The 23,111-nt window shown below is 35.7% G+C and overlaps 1 protein-coding gene across 1 annotated transcript in view; it reads right to left on the bottom strand.

Moving 5' to 3' along the window:
• LOC141938195 (ATP-binding cassette sub-family A member 13-like) overlaps nt 1-23,111 on the bottom strand; it is a 166,216-nt gene that overhangs the window by 33,156 nt on the left and 109,949 nt on the right. Inside the window, exons 39-45 of the mRNA XM_074857198.1 lie at nt 20,751-20,805; nt 19,963-20,140; nt 16,424-16,539; nt 13,108-13,264; nt 11,916-12,169; nt 11,436-11,628; nt 9,996-10,105 (exon numbers count right to left, since the gene is read on the bottom strand). Coding sequence (XP_074713299.1) covers nt 9,996-10,105; nt 11,436-11,628; nt 11,916-12,169; nt 13,108-13,264; nt 16,424-16,539; nt 19,963-20,140; nt 20,751-20,805 — 1,063 coding nt within the window. The remainder of the gene's footprint in view (nt 1-9,995; nt 10,106-11,435; nt 11,629-11,915; nt 12,170-13,107; nt 13,265-16,423; nt 16,540-19,962; nt 20,141-20,750; nt 20,806-23,111) is intronic.

The raw sequence follows: 23,111 nt of genomic DNA, 5'->3' as shown, positions 1-23,111 counted from the left end.
ATGACACTAAATCTATCCTATTTATTCCAACATCTAATTCAACATTCAGTGATGCTGATTTACACATACAGAAAAGACCTGTCAAAATTAAGATACTTACTAATAAAAAAAATCTAAACTTTGAAAGAAAAAAGTTTTTAAAAGGATCTGAGTAACAAAATGGTTTTCCCCTTAGTGCTTTTCTACATTTCTGGTTAAGAAGAGAACCAAAGATATGAATAATCGTTTAGACACAAAGTAAATGTATTAAATGCAGGATCTACAAATACCAACACTAGTAAAAATGTAAATATATATCTCTTCAATTCAAGAATTCAAGAGTCTGCGGAGAAAAAGAAAACACAAATTCTGCATTTTACATAATGAACCACAGCATCACAATATATTTTAAAGCTATCAAAAGGTAAATCATCATGATTATGACGAACCTTGCTAACTAGTAATTAGACTAATTAGAATGGTCCTTTGCTCTTAATGGCGAAGATGTAAAATTTTAGTATCTTTGTAGTTTTGGATGGTGCCAAGGAAGTTAACTGACTGTAGACATCTCTCTAGACAAAGACTTAGCAAAAAAGAAAAGGGGTGATCGGGGAAAGAGGATACCAAAAGTGTACTTCCTCATCAATTTACATCCACTTAGAGGTTATTTTAAATGAAGTATATACAGAATTTTTACCAACTCAGTTTCCAGCCATACCTAAAACAAATTAAATTATTTTTAAGGTCAACTTTGCCATAAGATATGGATTATTAATGTTGATCTTTTTGCACAGTCTGTCAGAAACAGTTGATTCCTTATTTAATGAACTCCAACATAGTGAAACACTATCCACAGTGAAATGCTGTCTAGATGCTGCTGAACACAGAGGTTCACTTTACTAGGAAGATTCAGACACACTAACAAGGTTTCCTATTGGTGCAGCTGCTGTCTTTGGAGAAACAAGAGTCTGGGCTTTTGGTAACATGCCAAGTACAGTCACAAGAGAACAAATCACACTCAGGGGTAATTTCAGGGACATTTACTCAGTATGAACCCTGTAGCTGCATAGAAACATCTTGTCTGGAATGGGTCCATACCATGAAGAACAAAAAATTGTGCACGGCTGCGAAAAATAACAGACATCTAATGTTCTTTAGCAAGAACTATATTAGACAATACTTACTCAGTTTGCATCAGGAAATAAAAACACATCAGTGTCCCAAGTGCTAATTGTACACATATGATTTTAGTGCTGTGCCTCCTGTAAAGCACACAGTCTTAGATGAACAATATCCCACCCACTGACCTTTAGCTTTCATAAAGGAAGAGTACAGTGAGAATAGATCATTTAATATTCTTACTCAGTTTGGTCCTAATCTTGTAACTTTATCCATTAGTGCTGACCTTGAACACTTAAAGAGTTCCCATTAATAAAGAGATTCTAATGTATTCACTAAAGAACACATGAACCTAATTTTTTTCCATCTCTGTATCTGTCAAAGCAGAAAACAACCTGAGCAGAAGAAGAAAAAAAACCTTATGAAGATTCTGGTCTTTCATTGAGACTATTTTGGTAATGCCTATTCATCCCTCAGCAATATAACCAAGTAGATTTCCAAATCAAAAAACCCGGATATCAATCTTCAGTTTTGTTTAGCCAGGTCCTAAACTTTTTCTGAATACTGATAGATGAAAGAAAAACAGAGCATAATTTTTAATTGTAGTACATATCTTACAAGAGAAAACTGCCCTCATCTCTGGAAATTGATTTTCCATGAAATTCAGTTAATATCTCAGATTTCATTTTCATGGGTCTAAATTAAATGAACATTTTAAGTAGTGATGGCATGATACCAGAAAACCTTTTCACTAAATGATATACTGTAAATGCTTTTCCCTTTTTAAAAAAAAATTCTGATGCCATTCATTGAACTAATTATAATTCTCTTCTTCCTTAACAAACATCTTCATATCAGAATCAAACTGGAAATAATTTTCTTAATATTTTCTGAAATATAGATTAGCATGCAGCAAAATGCTCATTTTTTTTCTCAAGCTAGAGAAAAACAGATTATTGTTTTCTGTCATTGTATTATCAGTATGTTAGCATTTCTCATCAGGTCATTATTATCATAGAATCATAGAATGGTTTGGGTTGGAAGGGACCTTAAAGATCATCTAGTTCCAACCCCTCTGCCATGGGCAGGGACACCTTCCACTGGATCAGGTTGCTCAAAGCCCCGTCCAACCTGGCCTTGAACACTTCCAGGGAGGGGGCATCCACAACTTCTCTGGGCAACCTGTTCCAGTGTCTCACCACCCTCACAGGAAATAATTTCTTCCTTAGATCTAATCTAAATCTACCCTCTTTCAGTTTAAAACCATTACTCCTTGTCCTATCACTACATTCCCTGATAAAGTCCCTCCCCATCTTTCCTGTAGGCCCCCTTTAAGTACTGGAAGGCCTCTATAAGGTCTCCCCGGAGCCTTCTCCAGGCTGAACAACCCCAACTCTCTCAGCCTGTCCTCATAAGGGAGGTGCTCCAACCCCCTGATCATCTTCGTGGCTCTCCTCTGGACCTGCTCAAGTAGGTCCATGTCCTTCTTATGTTGGGGACCCCAGAGCTGGACAGAGAACTCCAGGTGGGGTCTCACGAGAGCAGAGTAGAGGGGGAGAATCTCCTCCCTCAACGTGCTGGCCACACTTCTCTTGATGCAGCCCAGGATACAGTTGGCTTTCTGGGCTGCAAGCACACACTGCTGGCCCATGTTCAGTTTTCCATCCACTACTACTCTCAAGTCCTTCTCCTCAGGGCTGCTCTCAATCCACTCATTAACCAGCTTGTATTTGTGCTTGGAATTGCCTCAACCCATGTGCGGGACCTTGCACTTGGCCTTGTTTAACTTCATGAGGTTTGCAGGACATAAAGGAATTAAAAATCAGCTCATTTTATAAAGAAAGAACATACAAGTACAGATTCCAACCCCTCTCAGCTATTTTGTCCATATATAGTAGACACAATGAATTCCAACATAATATCTAAAAACTATAGGCAGGAAAAGAGACTTTTTACACTAATGCAAGACTTTCTTTATCATTATAAAAGCACTTAGTAATTGTTATCTTTAAATTCTCTTAGTAATTTTAGTTAGATATCCTGATCAGGTTAAGATGTAGAACTAACAAGGAACATGACGCTTCTCCTTCCTAGTGAAGACTTCATTTTCAGACTATGTTGTTATGCTCAGTCAATACTTCCACTTACTGTTTAGTTTTCCTTCAAAATGGAACAGTTGCAACAGGTGAAACCAACAGAACATGTCCAGAAAATTTTATATGTTAAACAAAATTTTAAATTTGCAAAATTATATTTTTAATACACTTTTGGAAAAGGTCAACAGAATGTATAGCATCCTCAAGAAAAATAGCACAGTCTAGTACTTGAAGATATTGTATTCCATCACTTTCCAAGTGCTTTGGTCTCTATTTATACAGTGAGAATTTTGATACTTTGGTGCAAATCATCCTGAAAAAATCCAGGACTCAAGGAGGCTTCCATAAGTTTGGAGTGCTCATTTTACAGAGTTTTGTACTATTGAAAGAAACTTTCCAGACTTGCAAGATACTGGGGATAATAAACTAGACTCTGAGCAAATAAAATTTTTGATTCAAAGTTGTTCTTTCACTGATCATTTTAAGGCCTTTTACATTTCTTTCATGCTTTGAAAGAAACCCCTGAAATCTGATTCTAGCCCTGAAAGCTACATTGGGGTGGCATGGGGCACACCAGTCAGAAAGACTTTGCTGGCACTGAAAAGAAACCAAAACACTGAAACAAGTGAGAATGATCTTGGACAAAACCTGTTGCCTTCTCCTGCCTGAACTTGATCTGTAGTTTCCAGAAGACTAGGCTTGTTATTGCAGAGACTAGATTTGGTTCTTATTTGTTACAGTGGTTACTGGCAACATAGCTTATAGGTATCTGTGGGCTGACATTCAAAGGTACACCTCAGTTTCAAGTTTCCAGAGACAGCTTAGTACCCTTGATATCAGCCTTATGGCTGTTTTTGGAAAAACCGTTTCACTACTGACTCCGCTGTGTGCTTTATTTCTGTTGTGGCTTAGTTGTGACAGCAACTAAGCACTACGTAGCTGCTTGCTCATTCCTCCCCCTCCCCAGAGGGGAAGAGAATCAAAAAAAAAGTAAAACTAGCAGGTTGATATAAGAAAATTTTAATAACTAAACTAAACTAAAATATTATAATAATAAATGTAATTAAAGGGAAGATAACAAAAAGATAAAGAAATAAAACCCAAGAAAAGACAAGTGATACAGAGTGCAGTTGCTCACCACCCGTTGACCGACGCCCAAGTAGCGATCTGCCCCTCCCGGCCAACTCCCCCCAGTTTATATACTGAGCATGACGTCCTATGGCATGGAATATCCCTTTGGCTAGTTCAGGTCAGCTGTCCTGGCCATGCTCCCTCACAGCTTCTTGTGCACCTGCTCGCTGGCAGAGCGTGGGAAACTGAAAAATCCTTAACTTAGGATAAGCGGAACTTAGCAACAACTAAAACATCAGTGTGTTACCAACATTATTCTCACCGTAAATTCAAAACACAGCACTGTACCAGCTACTAGGAGGAAAATTAACTCTATCTCACCCAAAACCAGGGCAGCTTTACTTTTGTATGCTTTTTCTGCAGTTTTTGCATGCAGTTAAAATAAAGGCAGTGATATATATGGTACTTACAAAGGCTTCTGTAGAGAGATAAATTCCATTAATTAGTCAAAATGAAATATAAATTTACAAATTGCAAAAGTAGTTAGACATTCCATTGTACTCTTAACTGCACATTCAATTCAGTGCATACTAATGCTCAATTAGCATTATAAAAAATCAAGGTTAAAATATAATTAATGTAACTATAGCTTAGTTATAATTAAACTAATTATACTGATATACAGTGTAACAACAGCTATCTCAGCCATTATGTTGATGTAAATTTATTCTGCCTTTCAAGTAAAGCTATTTGAATTACATTTTTAATTATTTATCAAGCTGAATATCGTAACTATCAAAAGAGGCCACGTTCTAGCTAGAAAGAAATATTTTACTTTGTCCTCTTTGGAAAGCAGTTATTTGGCCCTATGACTTTGTAATTCAACAGCTGAGATGACTGACACTTAATTCAAATAGGTTAGGGAGTTGCTGTCATGGAGGATCTCTGTGCAGAAGGAAGATGGAAATTCATAGGATATAAATTAATTACATAAGGAAGACTGCCAAATGCTTCAGGCCTCAGTGGGGCAACTTATGAACAAGTTGACACCCAGATTATCTATTTCTTCCTCTATGCACCCCACTACAAGTGAGACTTTGCTCTAAGTATGCACTTAAAGTTAACTCTATTCAACAAACTACAACTGCAAAGACTGAAAAATAGAGAGCACCAAAAAGCCAAACAAACCACTAGTCATATTAATTCATTATTTTACATTGATCTTGACACGACACTTCAAAGGATTTTGACACTTTCTCTTCCAAGCTGTGTTTAGCCCTCCTCAGTTAAGGAAGGCTTTATGACAGAGTCACTGAAGAAAGTTTAGACACAACTGTGGAAAGGCGAAGAAAACAAATAATGGCCAATGTACACTTAAAAAAATAAAATAAAATAAGATAAATAAAATATAAAATAAAATATAAAAAAATAAAATTAAAAATAAAATAAAATAAATAAAATAAATAAAATAAAATACAGATGTACAATATCTGCTGATACATCAGTCCAGCAGAGATTCAAAGACTATGAGGACTCACTTTGTTCTCCTTTGTTTTACCACTTTGTTAAGTGTCAGTTTTTCTTATTACATATTTAATACAGATCTTACTTCAAGCTATTTGACAGAAAAAGTAACTACAAAAATGTTTACAGTTTTATACACTAGCTTTAATTTAGTCAGCTCACACACTGGTGGCAATCTAGTTATGTCAGTAGAGCTAAGCATAAGCTAATTTGAGTCCATTTGTACTCTTAAAGAGGAACAGCTGTGTTACAGGGAACACAAAAAAACCTAAATGTCAAGCAGACCACGCAGTTAACGATTACACATATTTAAGCTTGAATACTCCTTTGTGTGGATGTTGTTCAAAAGCCAGTCAGAGTCTCCTAACGTCTTATAGCACCATAGTTTATAAATACAGGTAAGTAAATTTTATTAAAATACTCTCCTTTCTAATAATTTTCCTTTTTGTTTTTAATATTTCTGCCCTTTATGAGAGAGACTGCTGGTACTTCAGAATCAGTCTTTTATTTCCACATCTTCCAAACATTCCTGCTTAATAACACCCCTTCTTATGAATTTCAGTAATATTGAAAACTGTTACATCTAGTTTTTATGCATTTTTTTAAGCTTTTATTATGAAAACAGACACAGTTTTCTCTCAGATTCTTAGGAATAAGCTCCTTTTTGTGTGTGTGTGTGTGTGGTATTAAACATTCAACAAACAAACAACCTAGAGGCCAACAAATCTTTCAGAAGTACTTGAAGATGTTGTGAATCTGTTCTTCTGCCCTGCTAAAAAGGTGGCTGTCACTCAGAAGTACATTTTTTCTTATTTTCTTTGAGAATGTAGCTGGAGTTCCCTGAATACAACTTGATTATCAATGTGTGAGGCTCTTTCTATATAACCCCACACACCTCCAAGATGGTTTATGTTGAACTTCACAAAATTCTACTTTGCAATTCAACATGCACTTTTGAAAAAGCTCATCTTCCGTCTCTAGTCCCCTGTGTTGTTCCAAAAGGTGTAAAAGATGTCCTGTAAAATTCAAGGCTGTTTTCAGTGCACTTGCCTCAAAGAGACACTTCTGAATTAATTTTAAATTCAGTGAGACAAATACAATAGCAATCAGGAAAATGGACATATGGTTTTGTTTGGGTTTGTTTGTTTGTTTTTAAAAACCAGAAATTTTCAAAAACCAGAAACTTTCAAGCAGTTATTCAAGGAAACAGGAGCTGCTATGAATTAAGGATTCTCTGCATGGAGTTACATCAGTTAGGTTCTCCAATATTTATAATAATAATTTTGCATACGCATTTCATTATTTAATCATGAAGAATGCATTATGAAGGATCCATCAGATTATAATATCCTGTCCTTTCAGGGTCACAGAGAACAAAAGTTGTGTTTTTTCCAGTCATATCCAACAGAGATGGGATTTACATCTAAGCTGCAGCCCAAATTATTCATCAGGAATCGCTATCAGAGGTAACGTCTCTGTGGAAGCTGCTTCATGACATAGATTTTAAGCAAAGAAGTCTAGATCTGCTGACCAGCAAATGGTCTGCAGCTGTGACCAGCAACTGGTTCTTCAGCTGACTATTCTCTCTTCCTCTGTTCCAGGCATACCAGGCTTTTGAGCACACTACTGGAGTAAGGAAAGGAGAAGATTTCTTACCCTGATATCCTCTTTCCTCCATTAATCTCAGGTGTAAAAACAAATCAAACCACCTAACAGTCCCTAGGATGAGTAACTTTAGTCATTTAATTGTTGAGGAAGGGTTCTCCAGACTTGTTGTGGTTATATTCTTACCTATGGAAAAGTTAACAATTTTGCTCCCTAGCAAATTTCTGTGGTACAGCAACACAATGCACCATGATCTGCTTAACAGCCGTTGCCAAAATATGAAGCAAGGAACAAAGTCAGGAGTAACAAAAATCTTTTTTCCCAACCTCGAAGTTGCTTCTCTCCCCAAGTTTAGCTACTATGTAACTGCAGCTCTCGCTTGAGGTTGCCTTCTCAAGTTAGGGATGAGTTTTGAAAGCTTGGGAATATGGGTTTTACCCTCATTTCAGCCACTTCAAACACATAAAAATCCCTAACCTGGATTGACACCACCATAATATATGGTGATAATTAATGTTGTCAGGGGTATTTTGGACACTTAAATGAAATGTATAAGGTTTCCTCTCAAGCCCATTCATTGTGTCAAATTTCATTATCTATATTTTACTATATAGTAAATAACATTGCATCTTAAATTAAGCTTTCATGTTGGATTTATAAAACACAGTGGCAAAAATGAAAGTAGCACACATGATGTGCAGGGAGAGCATTCAACCTATTGTTAAATGCCAGTAGCATACTAAAGTTGACTTCAGAAGAATTTTTATTTGTCTAGCCATAGGTACGTAACAACAGATCTAGTAAAAGGAATACAGGCATTGTTAAATTGTTTTGTGATTTTTTTGAAAGTTATCTTTAGGGGTTCTGATAAAATAAGTCATGTAGTCAATAAACATCATGTAAGTGCCAATACACATGATGATGAAATATATTCTAACAATTTTATATTTGCTTTCAAGTGGATATTAAAATTTTAAAATTGTCACACCAGATCAAACCATTTACCCAAACATAGATCTGGTACCACATTGTACAGGGAAAGACATATGTAATTCATGAATATACAGGTGGGACCAAAGGCAAGTCTCATTAAAATCTGTAGAAAAATGCCCCTCAAAATCTAAACAAAACCTGGGACCTTAAATACTGCCCTGAGGGCCATAATTTATCAAAAATTATTACAGATTATTTTATTTCTGTAAATCTCACATCCTCTTCAGACTCATGCTAAACCTCTGACCTCCACAATATCCTGGTACAAAGCATTCCAGCAGTTCCAAAGAACACCAAATATTAATTTTTACTTACTTTTAAATCACTTTTGTTATTGTTGCTTAACATCTGAAAAATTTTGTCTTCCTCTCTGGGAAATTATAAATGAAAAACAACCATCTAAAAGCCTCTATAACCATTGCAAAACCTCATTCATATCACTTATTATTCTCTTAAGAATAATTTTTCCAAAATCTCTTTAGTCATTTCTTCTTCAGCATTAACAATTATATGATGGTCATTCTAGGAGTTCTTTGTTATCAGATTATTTTTACACTGAATCTCTTGGGGAAAAAAAAAAAAAAAAAAGGTGTTATGAAAGATAATGAAAAAAAAATAAAAGAAAACACACTTAAGTAAAATCATGTTTGGTAGTGGTGATGGTGTCCATTTCAAAAGAAGTATAAACTTTCCAGAAAACTGAATTATGCAATCACTGAAACTACTTACATTTTTAAGTTAAATCTGCTGATCATTATCTTTGTAAAAAGTGAGCAAATATTGACCTATGAAAGCATTTAATTCCTAAAACAAAGAACTGCAATTTGTCATTTTGGAAATTCCAAAATGCTTTATTTAAAGATTTTCTGAATTAAACCCTTCCCTTGTCCTTCTCCAAAGCACATATTTTGAAATAGACATCACTTAGGAAAACAGAAGTCTTAAAATTGTTAATTGGCCCAGAATACACTTATGTATAGGCATCTATACATATTTTACAGATTTTACTTTGGCCTGAATAAAAAATAACTTCACTTCCCCTCCAATTTTGCTGGGAAAAATGGTAAATGTTGGTTACATCTAACACAAAAAGTCCATTATTCACGTATCACTCCATCAAAGTTAGCCTCAGTATCACCAACACTAACCTCATATCCTAATTACATGGCATATTGATCGAGTAATTAATTAATAACTCTGAAAGACACAAGTGTCAGGAAACATTTTAAAATTATCCATTTGAAGCACTGCTCATCAGCCTAAGTCTGGAAACCTTTCAGTGTAGCACTAGAACGGGGGATATATGTCCATGCATCTGGATATACTCTAAATTTTTGTTACAATTTTAAAAGACTGTATTTTAAGGCTTCCTAGACCCTACTCTTTTGTTACCAGACAAGTTTATTCTCAATTAACAAAGCTGTCAGATGGAATTAAATAATGCTAAAATGCTTTCCTGCAGAGACTTAACAGCAATAAAGCCATATACATTTAAAAGGGAAGAAAAGAGGCCCTTAGAGTACAGTATAAAGCACCGAAGACGTGCTGAGTCTTTGATCATTGGCATTATCAATTAGCACTATTCTGATCAAACCCTGTGTTATTTACCCTGTAGGAGTCCTGATAACAGCACGTCCTGCAGATGGGATGATATCTCCAGTCAGCATCTTAAATGTTGTGCTTTTCCCAGCTCCATTTGTTCCCAGGAGTCCAAAACACTAACAGAAATAAAAATTTTAAAAAAGAGAAAAATCTGCTATGCTGAAAGAAATAAGTAACGCTAATTCTTCAACAGTTTCTCCCCTCTTCATATTTCCTATCATATATCTGTAAGATATTGTATATGGATATACTGTATGTGCAAATTCCCTTTCCCATGGGAAATAAATTTTTAAAAAAAATCTATATATATTATTGTGATTACCCCCCCAATTCCTAAAAGTGACTTACTTAGGATTCTAGCCCTCCACTTAAAACCCTGCACAGTAACTAAATGCATTATTTATCCATATTATTAGTAAATGCTAGATTTGAACCTGAGGATCTCTAGTACTATTTGAGACTCCTGACTACCAGTCTGCAGAGTCAATATTTCTCAGTTTCTCATGAGCTGCTTCACTCTGTACAAGTAAATAAACACCAGAAATCCAAGACACACACTGACTCTGAACAGTTATTTCAGGCCCCTAGTGGCAATGAATATACGCTTAAACTAGGAGAGGACATATTAAGTCTACACATAGCACTTCATTACTTTTAAAATACTTGTTTCATGAGCTTTCTTGTTGATAAATAGGGTTTAATCAGCAATAACATCCTTTTTGTTACCCCAATTACCCAACAACTGATCTGTAACTGGCAGGACATCACTGAACCTGCACTGGCACTTACTATTTTCTCATATCTTCCAATCTGCTATTAGCAACCAAGAAAAGTCTTTGCCTTATCAGTATTTTTGAAATTAATATCTTCAATTCCCAAAAGCATCAAAATCATGAAATTAAAAAAAAACAAAAAAAACAAAACAAAAACCCAAATAAATGCTGTTCTGAAATCTTTAGGGTTACCATATTCAGTGCTAAATTTCAGTTTATTAACATAATATATTATTATATTATATGCTATATTAAAATATACTGTGATGATTTCAGCATGGGAACTACAAGTTTGCCTTGGTGACAAATTCAGGATTCAGTCCACAGTTTAGAATTGTGCTATGTATTCTTTGCTTTCTCTTTAGACATTGAACTGCTATACTACCTACTTGCTTTTTATGTTAGCCTTTAAAACAGTAACTTGGTAAAGATAAGCAAGAAGAAAAAACTAAGACTCTGATGAATTTGCAACCCAGTTGCTTCTTAAACACCACCAGAGCTCCTGCTTTTATCCAGTTACTGTTTTTCAGAAATTACTATGATTGAAATTGTTTTGCTGCTATTTACAGATCTCTGATTGTAGACATCCTGAACATGATTGTAGACATACATGTCTGAACAATTTCTCAGAATAAAGTGTTATTTTCTGAAAGGAAAACAAAGACCTCTTTACCTCTCCCCTCCGTATTCCCAAGCTTATGCTTTCCACAGCAGTGGTGTTCTTACTGAAACCTCCATAACATTTCCTGAGGTTGTACAGAAGGAGGACATCATTACCAGTTCTTCCACCAAAGAGTCTCTGTCGCTCCATTTCTACATCAACATCTTCTGAAGAGATCTCCATGCTGTTAATTGAACATTGACCCCTAAAACAGAAGATAATAACAAATGACTCATGGTAAATTGGACATTGCTGTACTCTGGATAACTCTGGTTTATTTCCCTGATTGCAGTCCCTTAAAACTTGGTGATCAAATCTCAGCAGAATCCAAGGGAAACGGCAATTATTTGTATTTTTTCTGCAATTTCCACTAATTCAGGTACACCATGTTATCAGAAGTATTTACATTTAGGTTTTCAAAGGAATCCACCATTTCCTTTCTTTAAAAATTAGTTCATTGTCCACTATGGCAGAATAAAAATGTTAACACACCTTGATTTCTGGAGGAGATCCCAATGAAGAAAAAGCCGTAAAAGAAGAAGTAGTGTTCCCTGCAGGGCCATTTCCACAAAAATCCAGCCAAGGAAATTCATCTCAAAAGGGCTCACATAAGAATCTATTCCAAAATTGCTGGTCAGGTCAAATTTGATCTGATTGTATGAAAGTTCTATTAAACCCTGGCCTAAGCAGAATTGTGGGAATACGATGAATGCCCATTTGAGGATATTGTAGATGTTCTGAAAACTCTGTATTAAGATTCAGCAAGTGGGAGGGCAAGGGGAAGGGGAAGACAAAAAAAAAAAACAAGAAGATTAGTTTTCTCCAACAGCATAGTAAGCACACTTACAAAGCTAGATACAGCATTCAAATTCACTCAAGGTGAACTGATTTCCAAAGAGCATATTTTGAACTATTTTGGGGCAGGGTTCATCTCTGATTGTATTTTAGACTGCCTAGGGCCATGAGATTCCTATTTTACTTGAGGTTCACGGACAGTAACAAAACTCTATTTTCTTAAAATTTTCATATTTGAATGCCCTTAATTCTAAATCACCAACTTAAACACAAGTCAACACCAAATCTGCCTCCAAATTTGAGTGACATGTAATCCAGATTTTACTTCAAACACCAATTTTTTGACCTGGTACATGCATAGATATTCATACACATTCTGGATCTCCACTCCATCAAGTTGCTTAATTACCATTATGACTAATGAAAATTACATACAGGGAGTGAGAATGCATATTACTATTCATACAGTGCATTACAGATCCTAGGAATATGCAGTTTATCTCTTATGTCAATATTATTCAAACACATTTTACAATGCATATAATCTATTCAATGGACCAGAACAGCTCCCATTGTGTGCCAATTATAACTTAATGGTCTGGAAAATGTCAAGGTTTCAATTAACGCTGTTTTTCCATTATTACAGCACTTTTTTTTTTTTTTTTTTTTTTTGGTTTATAAACAAGCTAAAATTCAAGACAGTAACAAGCAATACAGTATACACTAGGACAGAAAAATCATGAATGTTTAAAACACCCAAGTTTTTCTAATGGAAAATTTTTTTTCTGTACATATATATAAACATACGTATATATTTACATCAACATACATGCATGCACATGTGTTCTTACATCTCACAAGTAACGTAAAGCAAAGGTTTTATACTGACCTGCGCTTTGGAAATTATAGCTAACAAACGAGGTAAGAGAGTCACCAGCATGGTACACAGACCAAACACAAAATTTAAGGAGATGTAAGAAACAAAAGCTACATCTGAACTTGAGAAGAATCTGGATACAAGATACATCCATGGTAAAGTTGCATATCTGAAAGTTTAAAAAAACAAAATTACCACCAAAAAGTTAAAAAAAAAAAAAAAAAAAGAGGCAGCTATTATACTAGAAAAAAAGTTACTCCTTATTTTTAAGATATGCAAATAACTCTTTTGATCAACTGAGAAGGACAAATCTGGGATTTGTTTTCTTTATCAAATTACCTTATGATCCCATAGACGTACACAGTTACTGCCATGTGATGGACAGATATGATCCATTTTTGCATATATCAACTGCATATATTTACTTTCACTATTCCAGAAAGCTCACAACCCTGATTTCTGAATGATTGCAGAACCATGCATTTTAACAAGCCTCTTACACGGGGACAGAATTAAAACCAAATATTTGAAGCTTAAATCATAGATGCTGAGAGATCAGCTTTTCTTAGAGGCTTTTTTAGATAGAAAAAAGAGCAAAAAAGGAAGGAGAGAGTGAGAAGAGAGAGAGGGGAAAAAAGAAAAAAAGAAGGAAGGAAAAAGCATTAATCCTTGAACTGGAACTAATATTTGTGCCAGTGATATCTGAGAACTGAAATCTGCCAGAGATCATGTTAGCATTGTTATTGCCTAAACCAGGTTATCAGTAGAGTAGTAGCCATCAAAAATGAATGCATAATTACTTCATAGCACAATGATGATAAGACAGCATGTTCATGGCTACATCATTTTCAGTGCAAATCTTTAAAGGAGGAGGGAAGATGTCCTCCATTCTGGCAAGTCAAATGATGCCTATCCAAAATGGAACAGTCATATTTTTTATAGAGAGTCAGATATGTCTAGCGAGACTAATAAAATGCCCAGGCAATTTGATAAGCATGAAAGGAAATATATTTTCCTATATGCCTTTCATAAACCCATGCTGACTGGGCCTGATCATCTGGTTGTCCCGCATGTGTTGTGTGATGGGACTCAGGAGGATCTGCTCCATCAGCTTCCCTGGTTTCGGCTTTGATAGAGTTAATTTTTCTTCTTAGTAGCTAGAATAGTGCTGTGTTTTGGTTTCAGTATGGGACTTGGTATGAGAAGAATGCTGATAATACACTGATGTTTATGGTTATTGATAAGAGATCAAGGACTCTCCAACTCCCCATGTCCTGTCCATGTGCAGATGTACAAGAAGCTGTGAGGGGGCACAGCCAGAACACCAGAACCAAATTAGATAATGAAATATTCCATATCATGTAACATCATGCTCAGTATATAAAAGAGGAGTAACTGGAAAGAAGGAGGTTATCTCTTGCTTCCAGGATTGCGATTGTGGGATCTTGGTGTTTCGGGATTGCTAGCCGGGAATGGGCTGGGTATCAGTTCACAGATGGTGAGCAATCGCATTGTGGATTACCCATTTGTACTTTCTATTGTTGTTATTGGTTTATTTTATTACAATTATTAATCTGCTTTTATCCCAACCTGTGAGTCTCCCTTTACCCCTCCAATTCATTCCCTCATTCCCCAGGCAGGGGGAGGGTGAACAAATGGCTGCATGGTGTTTGGCTGCAGCTGGATTTAAACCATGACATACTTCAGCAGACATACAAGTATGTACTCTATAGTTCATTTGCTGCTTGACTAAGATCTCTAGAGATCTCTGTAGATGCCTATTCTTATGCTAGGGTCGCAGCAACTGGATTGCAAGATGGATTCAACAGTTGTAAAGGTAATAAAAAAAAACAGGGATGAGATTTAATAGTGTAAAGTCTTTGCACTAGGACTTATAAGAATTTCTGCCTTTAACTTGAAGGAATCAATTGGTAATAGCGCAGAAGGAAGGAGAAGGAAGACAAGAGTGATACAGAGAGAAGGAAAGTGTGAACTCTGGATGTTTCATCTGAGTTATTTACAAGATTCTGGCATCATGACCTCTAGAATACCACATACTAGTCTGGTCACTCATGTCCAGGAAACATGAGCTCAAACTGGAGTTATAGGGAAAAAAGGTAATTCTAATTATCACAAGAATGGGAAAGCCTTTTTACAAGAGAGGAATTCATTTGTTTGGGCTTGCAAAAGATGTTTGATGAGGGACACTTATGAAGTATGGCTCCAAATAAACTTAGGCTGGAATTTCAAAGAATACATCCAGCTATGGAGACATTGAAACAGTTTTCCAAAAAACGAGTTGCTGGAAGCATGAGCTCTTGAAAACAGTTTCAAGATGAAATAAAGTAAATTTTTTTTAAAGTGTTTATCTGAAACTCTTCCTGGAATGGAACATGTCCTGATCTTGCAGAAGGTCCTTTCTACTTTCCTTCACTGTGATTCTTTCATGGAGCAGTTATATTTCATTATTTAAACATCTGTCTTGTAAGATATGCATTCACCTCTACAAAGATAGCAACAATTAGTTGCTTGAGATAAGGAAGAAACTTCTTCTCAGAATACTTATCCTGTAGCTATTCATCTTCAGCATTTCTCACATCACCTGGGACTGCAGATAGGAAGAACTGAACAGAATAGACAAACCATTAGTTTGATTGAGCCCAGGGCTCAACGACCTTATTTCTATAGAGAAATCAATTCTCTGTTTAAGCAGTCACTTTAAGTTGCTATAACTGTTTTTTCACATGAAACCAAGCAAGAGGGTGATATGGGAGGACTTTCCTCTCTCACAGTACTATTTGGAGACGAATCTCCAACCAGTCCAGTACTCCACACTGGATAGACTTTTTATTGGAAATATAAATTCCTGGAGCTATGGAAAATTACAGAATTACAGAAAGCGGGTAGAACCATAAGAAAAGACAGCCACTTTCTTAACTTCTTGATGATATTCTGCACAGCTAAACAGAAATTCTGACCTGGCTATATTAGTATTCCCTCATTTTCTGGAGGATAACATACAATCAATTTCTTCTAACAGCAATGATTGTTATACAGGCTGAGTATTTTCTGAGACATTTCCAGTTCTTCTTTTTTATCTTTTTCTTTTTTTTTTTTTTTTTTAAATGTGTGAGCAAATCTCCCTCCACCTTCCACATGGAACTTTCCAGCTCATGTTTCAGCCTGTTTTCTCTCTGTCTTTTGCTGAATCATAATCATTTCCAAAGAGAAAAAATCATGCATCCAGCAGCAGGTGCAAAGCAGGTCTAAAGATTTCTGTTTGCTTCTTACAAGCTATAATTCCATAGTAGCATTTCCAATCACATACCCAAAGAGTATCAGCAGGAGAACAGTGGCTGCCAAGTTCTTTCGGAAAGTGAAAGCTGATAGCTGGAAGGCACTAATAACACCAACACACAGGGTAACTGGAACCATGTAAAACAGCTAGAAACAGAAGAAGAAAAAGCACTTAGCTGGTGAGCATCTTGTACTGGTCTTACTTAATTAGCATAGAAGTGCTCTACAAATTAACTTTTCCATATTTGCAATATAATTATGCTATAAATTAGGAAGAATTAGGCAGAAGAGCTCTGAGATTTCATAGTCCACACTTGCTGTGAAACTGCCCCTCTTACACATATACACATGAAACATCCTGACAAAATAAAATCCAACTACAGAATATTCCCCTTAATTCCATTTCTATTGACCTTTCCCATACATCCATTTAACAAGCTAACTCTTCCAGATAATGAGTCCGTATGGGACTATTGCTCCAAAACATCAAATTATACTGTGAATACAGAGTCTTGGATTCAGAAATAGCAGTTCCACCGATCGGTGCTTCAGTCATAGGAGAATAGTAAGGATACAGTTTTGAGAGACACTTAAATGAAGGACCATGTGTGCTGATGAAGGAAATGACAACTTTTAATGAGAACAGATATAATATTTGGAATAGTTACAGCGATTAGGCAACAGGGAAAGCATTTTCTCTGTTTAGTCTCTTGACATAATGGTAACCAAATAATTAAGGGGGGGAGGATGTGATTGGGGATTCATATCTAAGTATTCAAGAGAGACAGGTTTTGCTTGTAACTAGCAATGGCAAGATGTGAAAATCTGTGCTCCGTTCCATTCTCAGTGTCTGCCTGCTCTGTGCCTTGAAGCTGAGCTCATTAGGGCAGCGCCTCCATTTCTGCTTATATAATATTTAACCTTATTCTAATATAACTGAGATTCTGAGATGCAGCTGCAATAGAGGCAACAAATCAAGGTCTAGCTAAATATTCAATGTAGAACATCCTTACTGTTAAAATTGAACTTTCATACTGAAGTACAATGCAAACCTGTTCAAAAATTAAACCAGAGACCATCACTTCTTTGCCAATGGGAAGACAGATACTTTTTTAAGAGAAGGGCAATGAAGTGAAATGTAGACAGATGTAATGGTCTCATCACGTTCACAGTGTACCTTATTCAATGTCATATACAAATATACCACTCCACAGATTTAGGTTTCAGATCTCCTAAATCTATTTTAAAAAATACAGTAGAGAAGTGACAAAGCATCTGAGTCCCAGTATATTTCAACAGAGCTGGGACTTTTTTCTACCAAAAAAAAAAACTTTAAACATTAACTACTATTAGAAATCTTACCCGAATACATGGTGTGTTATAAAAGTTGGGCACGCACAAATAAAATAACCTTAATTTTGCCCCTCTGGTAACACAAGCTTAATCTGAACAAAACATCTCTCTTTGTCATGAACTTTTCTTAGCATTTACCCATTTTCTGCTTGTTAAACATAGTAAAGAATACCATTCACATGTATAAATACAGTAAGAACAGCCCAATTCTCATGACAGCAATTTCATAAATCAAATACTTCTGCAGGTCTAGTAAAGATTATGCTACCAATAATACAGGACACAGCCTGCAATACTTAAAATATGTAGAGGGATTTCAAATTTGACAGTTCATATATTCATGTGTTCAGTGTCCCTAAATGATCTGCAGCACAATTAGCATTTAAAGCAGCGTCTGTTCTTTCCCAGATCATGATTGATCATGCAGTACTGTGCTGGATTAGTGAGAACATTTCGAAAAGAAGAGATCGGCAGAAAATAATGAGGAGTTGACTTTGCTGTACAAGGAGAAAGTGAATGATGAAGGACTGAGCTTTTAACCAAGCCCTCTTATTTGACATGGCAGAAAAAGGAATGCAAAGATTGACTGGCCAAGCAAATAACGTTTGGAGAAATGTGCCCGCTGTTCAAGCTTCTCAAGTGTGAAAATCCTGATTTCAAGCATGGATGGGTGAGGCTCTAATGTTTCAGATTTAGAATAGCCTGAATGAGAACAGGGAGTATTTCAAAAATCACTGTTCCTGACCAGGCTAGTTCAGGTTTGTGTTGCCTATGCTAGATCCCAGCCCTTCCTTCCATGACCCAGTGTGTTAAACAAGGTGTAGAAAGTTTATGTCCCTTCTCTAAGGCCAGGAATCTTTTTACTTTTGAATAATCCAGATGACTTGACTCCAATTGTTCACTACTGTCTCTGAAACCAGTCTCCCAATCCAAAACACCTTCTTTGAGAAGTGAACTAACAACAAACAGCACCCTAATTCTTTAAAAATAGTAATTCTATCACTTTTCCAGAAGAGAATGACCTAATCTCAAATTCCCACCAAACACACAACTATTTCTACAGCAAGACTCATCACAAGTGAATTATGAAAATATCTTTCAGTAAGGGACATATATGTGTGCCTTAAATATATACACACACATACATACACAGAGATATATATACACATATATAATGGATAATTTTTAATTTTAGTTTTTTAAGAGTCACCTTTGAAAAAGATATTTGAAGATAATTTTGGGGATTCATGCTTAAATGAAATCCAAACAAGCTCCATTACACAGCCAATGAAAAATCAGTGACTGGGGACTAGCTGTGACTTGAGAAAGTTAATTGTATTTCACCACCTTTGCTTATTGGCCTGAACAGAAATCAACTTCTCAGGATTGAAGAAGGCAAACAAAAATTCCTGTTTCATTTAAATATGTTGACCTAAATCCAACCTGCTGAAGTCAGGTCTCAGTGGCATTCCTGTCTTTATATTTGATTAAAGGGTAAGATTTAGGGGAAAAAAAAAAAAACACTTTTGTGATATTTTCAAAAGAAGAGAAGTTTTTCAGATTTGTTAATGAACTGCATGTAGACAATACTATTCATGATGTTAACAATAGTAGAAATTTCTTAGTGTGAGAAAAATAAACATTCAGGACAGAGGCTTCACCCATTTCTGATCTAGGTCATTTTGTATATTTTAATTCAGAAATAATATTTTCTGCTGTCTATCTTGCCACAAATAAAAGGTACCAGTTATGAGTATCTCTCATATTACCCACCAACAGACAACATAATTACACCTTTAAAGTAGCTGAGTAGTATCTTCAGGCTTCTCCAATAATCTGAAAGATTTTGCCAGTGGCAACTCAAAACACAGAAACTCCTGCTATGAACTGCTGTGTAGAAGATTCTCTCTGTCTAGGTTGATTAGCCAGCTTCCTTTTATTTGTAAAGTAGTGTAGGTATCTAAAGCAAATATATGCTTTACCTTACAATTCAACTTTGGAAAACAAAGAGCACAATCCCTGCCTTAAAGAATTTTATTTGACAGTATTACAGTAGGAATGGTGTCCCAATGCTTGTTAACATGACAGCCAAGAGCTGTTGCTCTGCACAATTCAATTCTTATTCACATGTCTTGTAACCATATCTCCTTTTGCTCATTTATAACAAACTAGTTAAAATGCTACACCTGAACATATGCTGCCCGACATGATACATACCATATCACAGCAGAAGTTAGCAAGCCAATAAGTTTTGTAACCCAGGCCTGTGATGTGCTGCAAGCGTTTTGTGCCAGATACTCTGTCTTTCACTATGGCACTTCCAATGGATGCGGTAAGGATAGAGAAACCCAACATGATACATAGTGCTACCCCACACTGACGAACATTCTCCATTCTAGAATACAAAGTGAAATGGCATAATGAAAACACAACAGGGAAAAAAACTTCACCGAGTCCAAACATTTTCAAGGCCAACTTCTTACCAAAACAACACTAGACATTAGGACCTTAATCCTGTTTGCAAACAACACGTTGTACACTGTCAACATCTAATTAGGGAACAGAGCAAGGTGATGTGTTAAGTTATGAAACTATACATGAGTTACAGATCACAGCATGTATTTAAAGTCTAAATACTGAAGTGAATCTTTGGCAAATATTTCCCCCCTCTATAGAAAATTAGAATTTAAAAACTTGACAATCATTTGAAGAAGTTAACCTGTTTGAAAATGTCATGACCTGTTCACAGACACTTTGCAATGCATAGTCAGCATAAATTCAGTATTTTTCTTTACAAAATAATGCAACTGTATCTGATATAAACAGTAGACTTGACGTATAAACACTAGACCCGACATATAAACACTGGAGTAGAGAAAATGCTTCAGTGCAACTGCATTGCATCTATCAAGTCGCAACATCTATTGCATGCAACATACATACTTATTGAATTGTTTCAATTGTCTGCTCATTGCAGCTGTTACATATTTTAAGCATTTGCTCACATTTTGTCCTCATCAAGCAAGGCTCCTCCATATGGTTGGCTGTAGAGTGTGATCCCTGTGAAAAAAAGAATAAATTATGAAATAGTAAATGCTACATCAGGACTTAGAGTACACTGTTGACCCCTTATTACACAACATGAATGAAAAGGCTAAATATTTAATAAGCAACAGAGAGAGGTCAACCACGAATCTGTCAAACCAAATACTGTCTCTGGTTGAGTGATTTACAGAGTCTGGATACACCAAAATATAATAAATAACCATAAGTAATGGCTGTTTTTCTGCAATTTTGACTACAGAAATGGGTTCAGCAACGTTGTGTATTGTTGCAGGATCTACATCACAGAACAGATCAAATAACAAAACCTAAAGTAGAATTTGTTCATCTCTGGAGTAAGGTAGGTTGTTACTGAAATTTATATACTTGGTATTTTATCATTGCTAAAAACATTTTCAGATTGCTGATATTTTGCAGAGAAAAATTGTTTAGATAAAGTCACAAAAAAAGGTGCACCTCAGATTGAAACTGTAGAGCTTTAAATTAAAAAGATACCCAGTTTAGGAGACCAAGAAAAATCCTGAGTAGACAATACATTCTTAGGCTTGTTTTGGTTCTTGGCACAATCAGCCTGTAACAATCTAGCAAACTGAACTTCGGAATCGGAAGGTAGTTTATGGACAAAAACTGTGGATTTTTGCTTTTTTTGCTTTTCAAGTGAAAGAAGAGGGGAGAGTGTGCAAAACTTTGTCAGTGCAAAAGTTGTTGTCCAACTGGTCTCGATGCTGTTCTTGAATTTTTTGTGTGTGTGTACCTGACAGGTGTGCCAGCTGTACTGGAATACCAATTAGAAATTCTTGCAGTGAGATCAAACCAGCACTATCTGATTAGAGTATCTAAATAAATCTATGTTGTTCCCAATTTAAAAAAAAAAAAAAAAATCCATCCTAACACCAATTATAATTTTCCCAGTATCTTTGGCAGAGATATAAACTGTTGGTAGCCTTAGGTAGACTCTGCAGGATACCGCTTAATTGAACACACTTTGTCATATTTTGTTAGAGTCCAGCTGTATAAAGACAAAAATTTTCTTTGTTCCAGTAACAGGTGCAATCCAACCGAGTATCTATACATTTATTTTTTCCCCTTTAATTTTTCATTTCTCATATTCAAGACAAAGTAATCTAAACATCACTAAGTCACTGTGTGGTAAAAAGCTGAACAACAGAGGATGATGATTAAGTCGCACACAAAACTAGTACAAGGTAAAGATTTTTCAAATACAGACAAAAGCTGTACACTGAAGCCCAATGGTAGTTAACAAATCAAAAGAAAATTCAAGCTGATAAGGTTTTGATTCATCAATAGTAGATACATACATGTGCTATTTGCAGAAGTCTTTCATCTCATTTGCCTAAAGGGACTGTTTAAAGTTTTCCTTTGTTTTTCTTTTACACCATTAATTTTTTTAAACAATAGCTGCTATTTGTTCTGAAGCAAAAGCCAGCATATCAAAGAAAACTATTTTTTCCCACTGGAAGCAAGTATTAGCTGAAATTCCATTTATGTGAAGAAAAAGTAGCATGATAGAAAAAAGTTTCATTCCCAGAAATTTTTTCTAAGCTTTTGCAATTGTTGAATAAATGTGTGCATATTAGAAGAAAGAATGTCTTTACTTCATATATATATATAAAATTCCTATTGATTAGAAATTAGTAGCCAAAATAGAATTAAACCAGATTTTTACTGTACAGACAAACTGAAACTAATCTGAATTTATTTGCAGATTTGGTTAGGAAAAAAAGAAAAAAAATATCTGATTTTCAGATTTAATCTAATTACAATGGAGGAAAGCTTCTGGAAAATGGGAATCCTGATAATTTCAGAAGCACTAAAACAAGTTGACAATATGAAATGTTCTTCTTGTACTCACTAGTGCTCAGCTAAGTTGGCAGAGAGCAGATATACATCTTCCAAGCCTCCTCTTTTATGGCCATGAGCCACGTTCGAGTTATAGAGGATCTTCCCACAATTGTCAAGGTCTTGCCTTCATGATCAAGAATTTGAATGCTCTAACTAAGCTGTCCTCCCCTAGGCTTCGGATGACAGAAATCCTACAGTAAAATCACTCCAGTTCATGGAGTAGCATTTTTAGAGATTGCAAATCTTAAAATACTGCCCATGATCAGGAAATGCCAAGACTTGAAGACCTCTAGGTCCTACAGAATCACATCCCTTTTCCCAGAATTGTAAGACAGGTAAACCTGTCATGTGGACTGTGGTAGAGAATTATTGCCTATAAAGTGTCCAGAAATGGGGCAGTTTGCCAGGAATTCAGGAAGGTTTTCCACTATATTGCATTA

Source organism: Strix uralensis, chromosome 1 (genome assembly GCF_047716275.1).
Source record: "Strix uralensis isolate ZFMK-TIS-50842 chromosome 1, bStrUra1, whole genome shotgun sequence".
Lineage (NCBI taxonomy): Eukaryota > Metazoa > Chordata > Aves > Strigiformes > Strigidae > Strix > Strix uralensis.
Note: the sequence above shows the minus strand (reverse complement) of the source record. Positions and strands in the feature narration are given on the sequence as shown.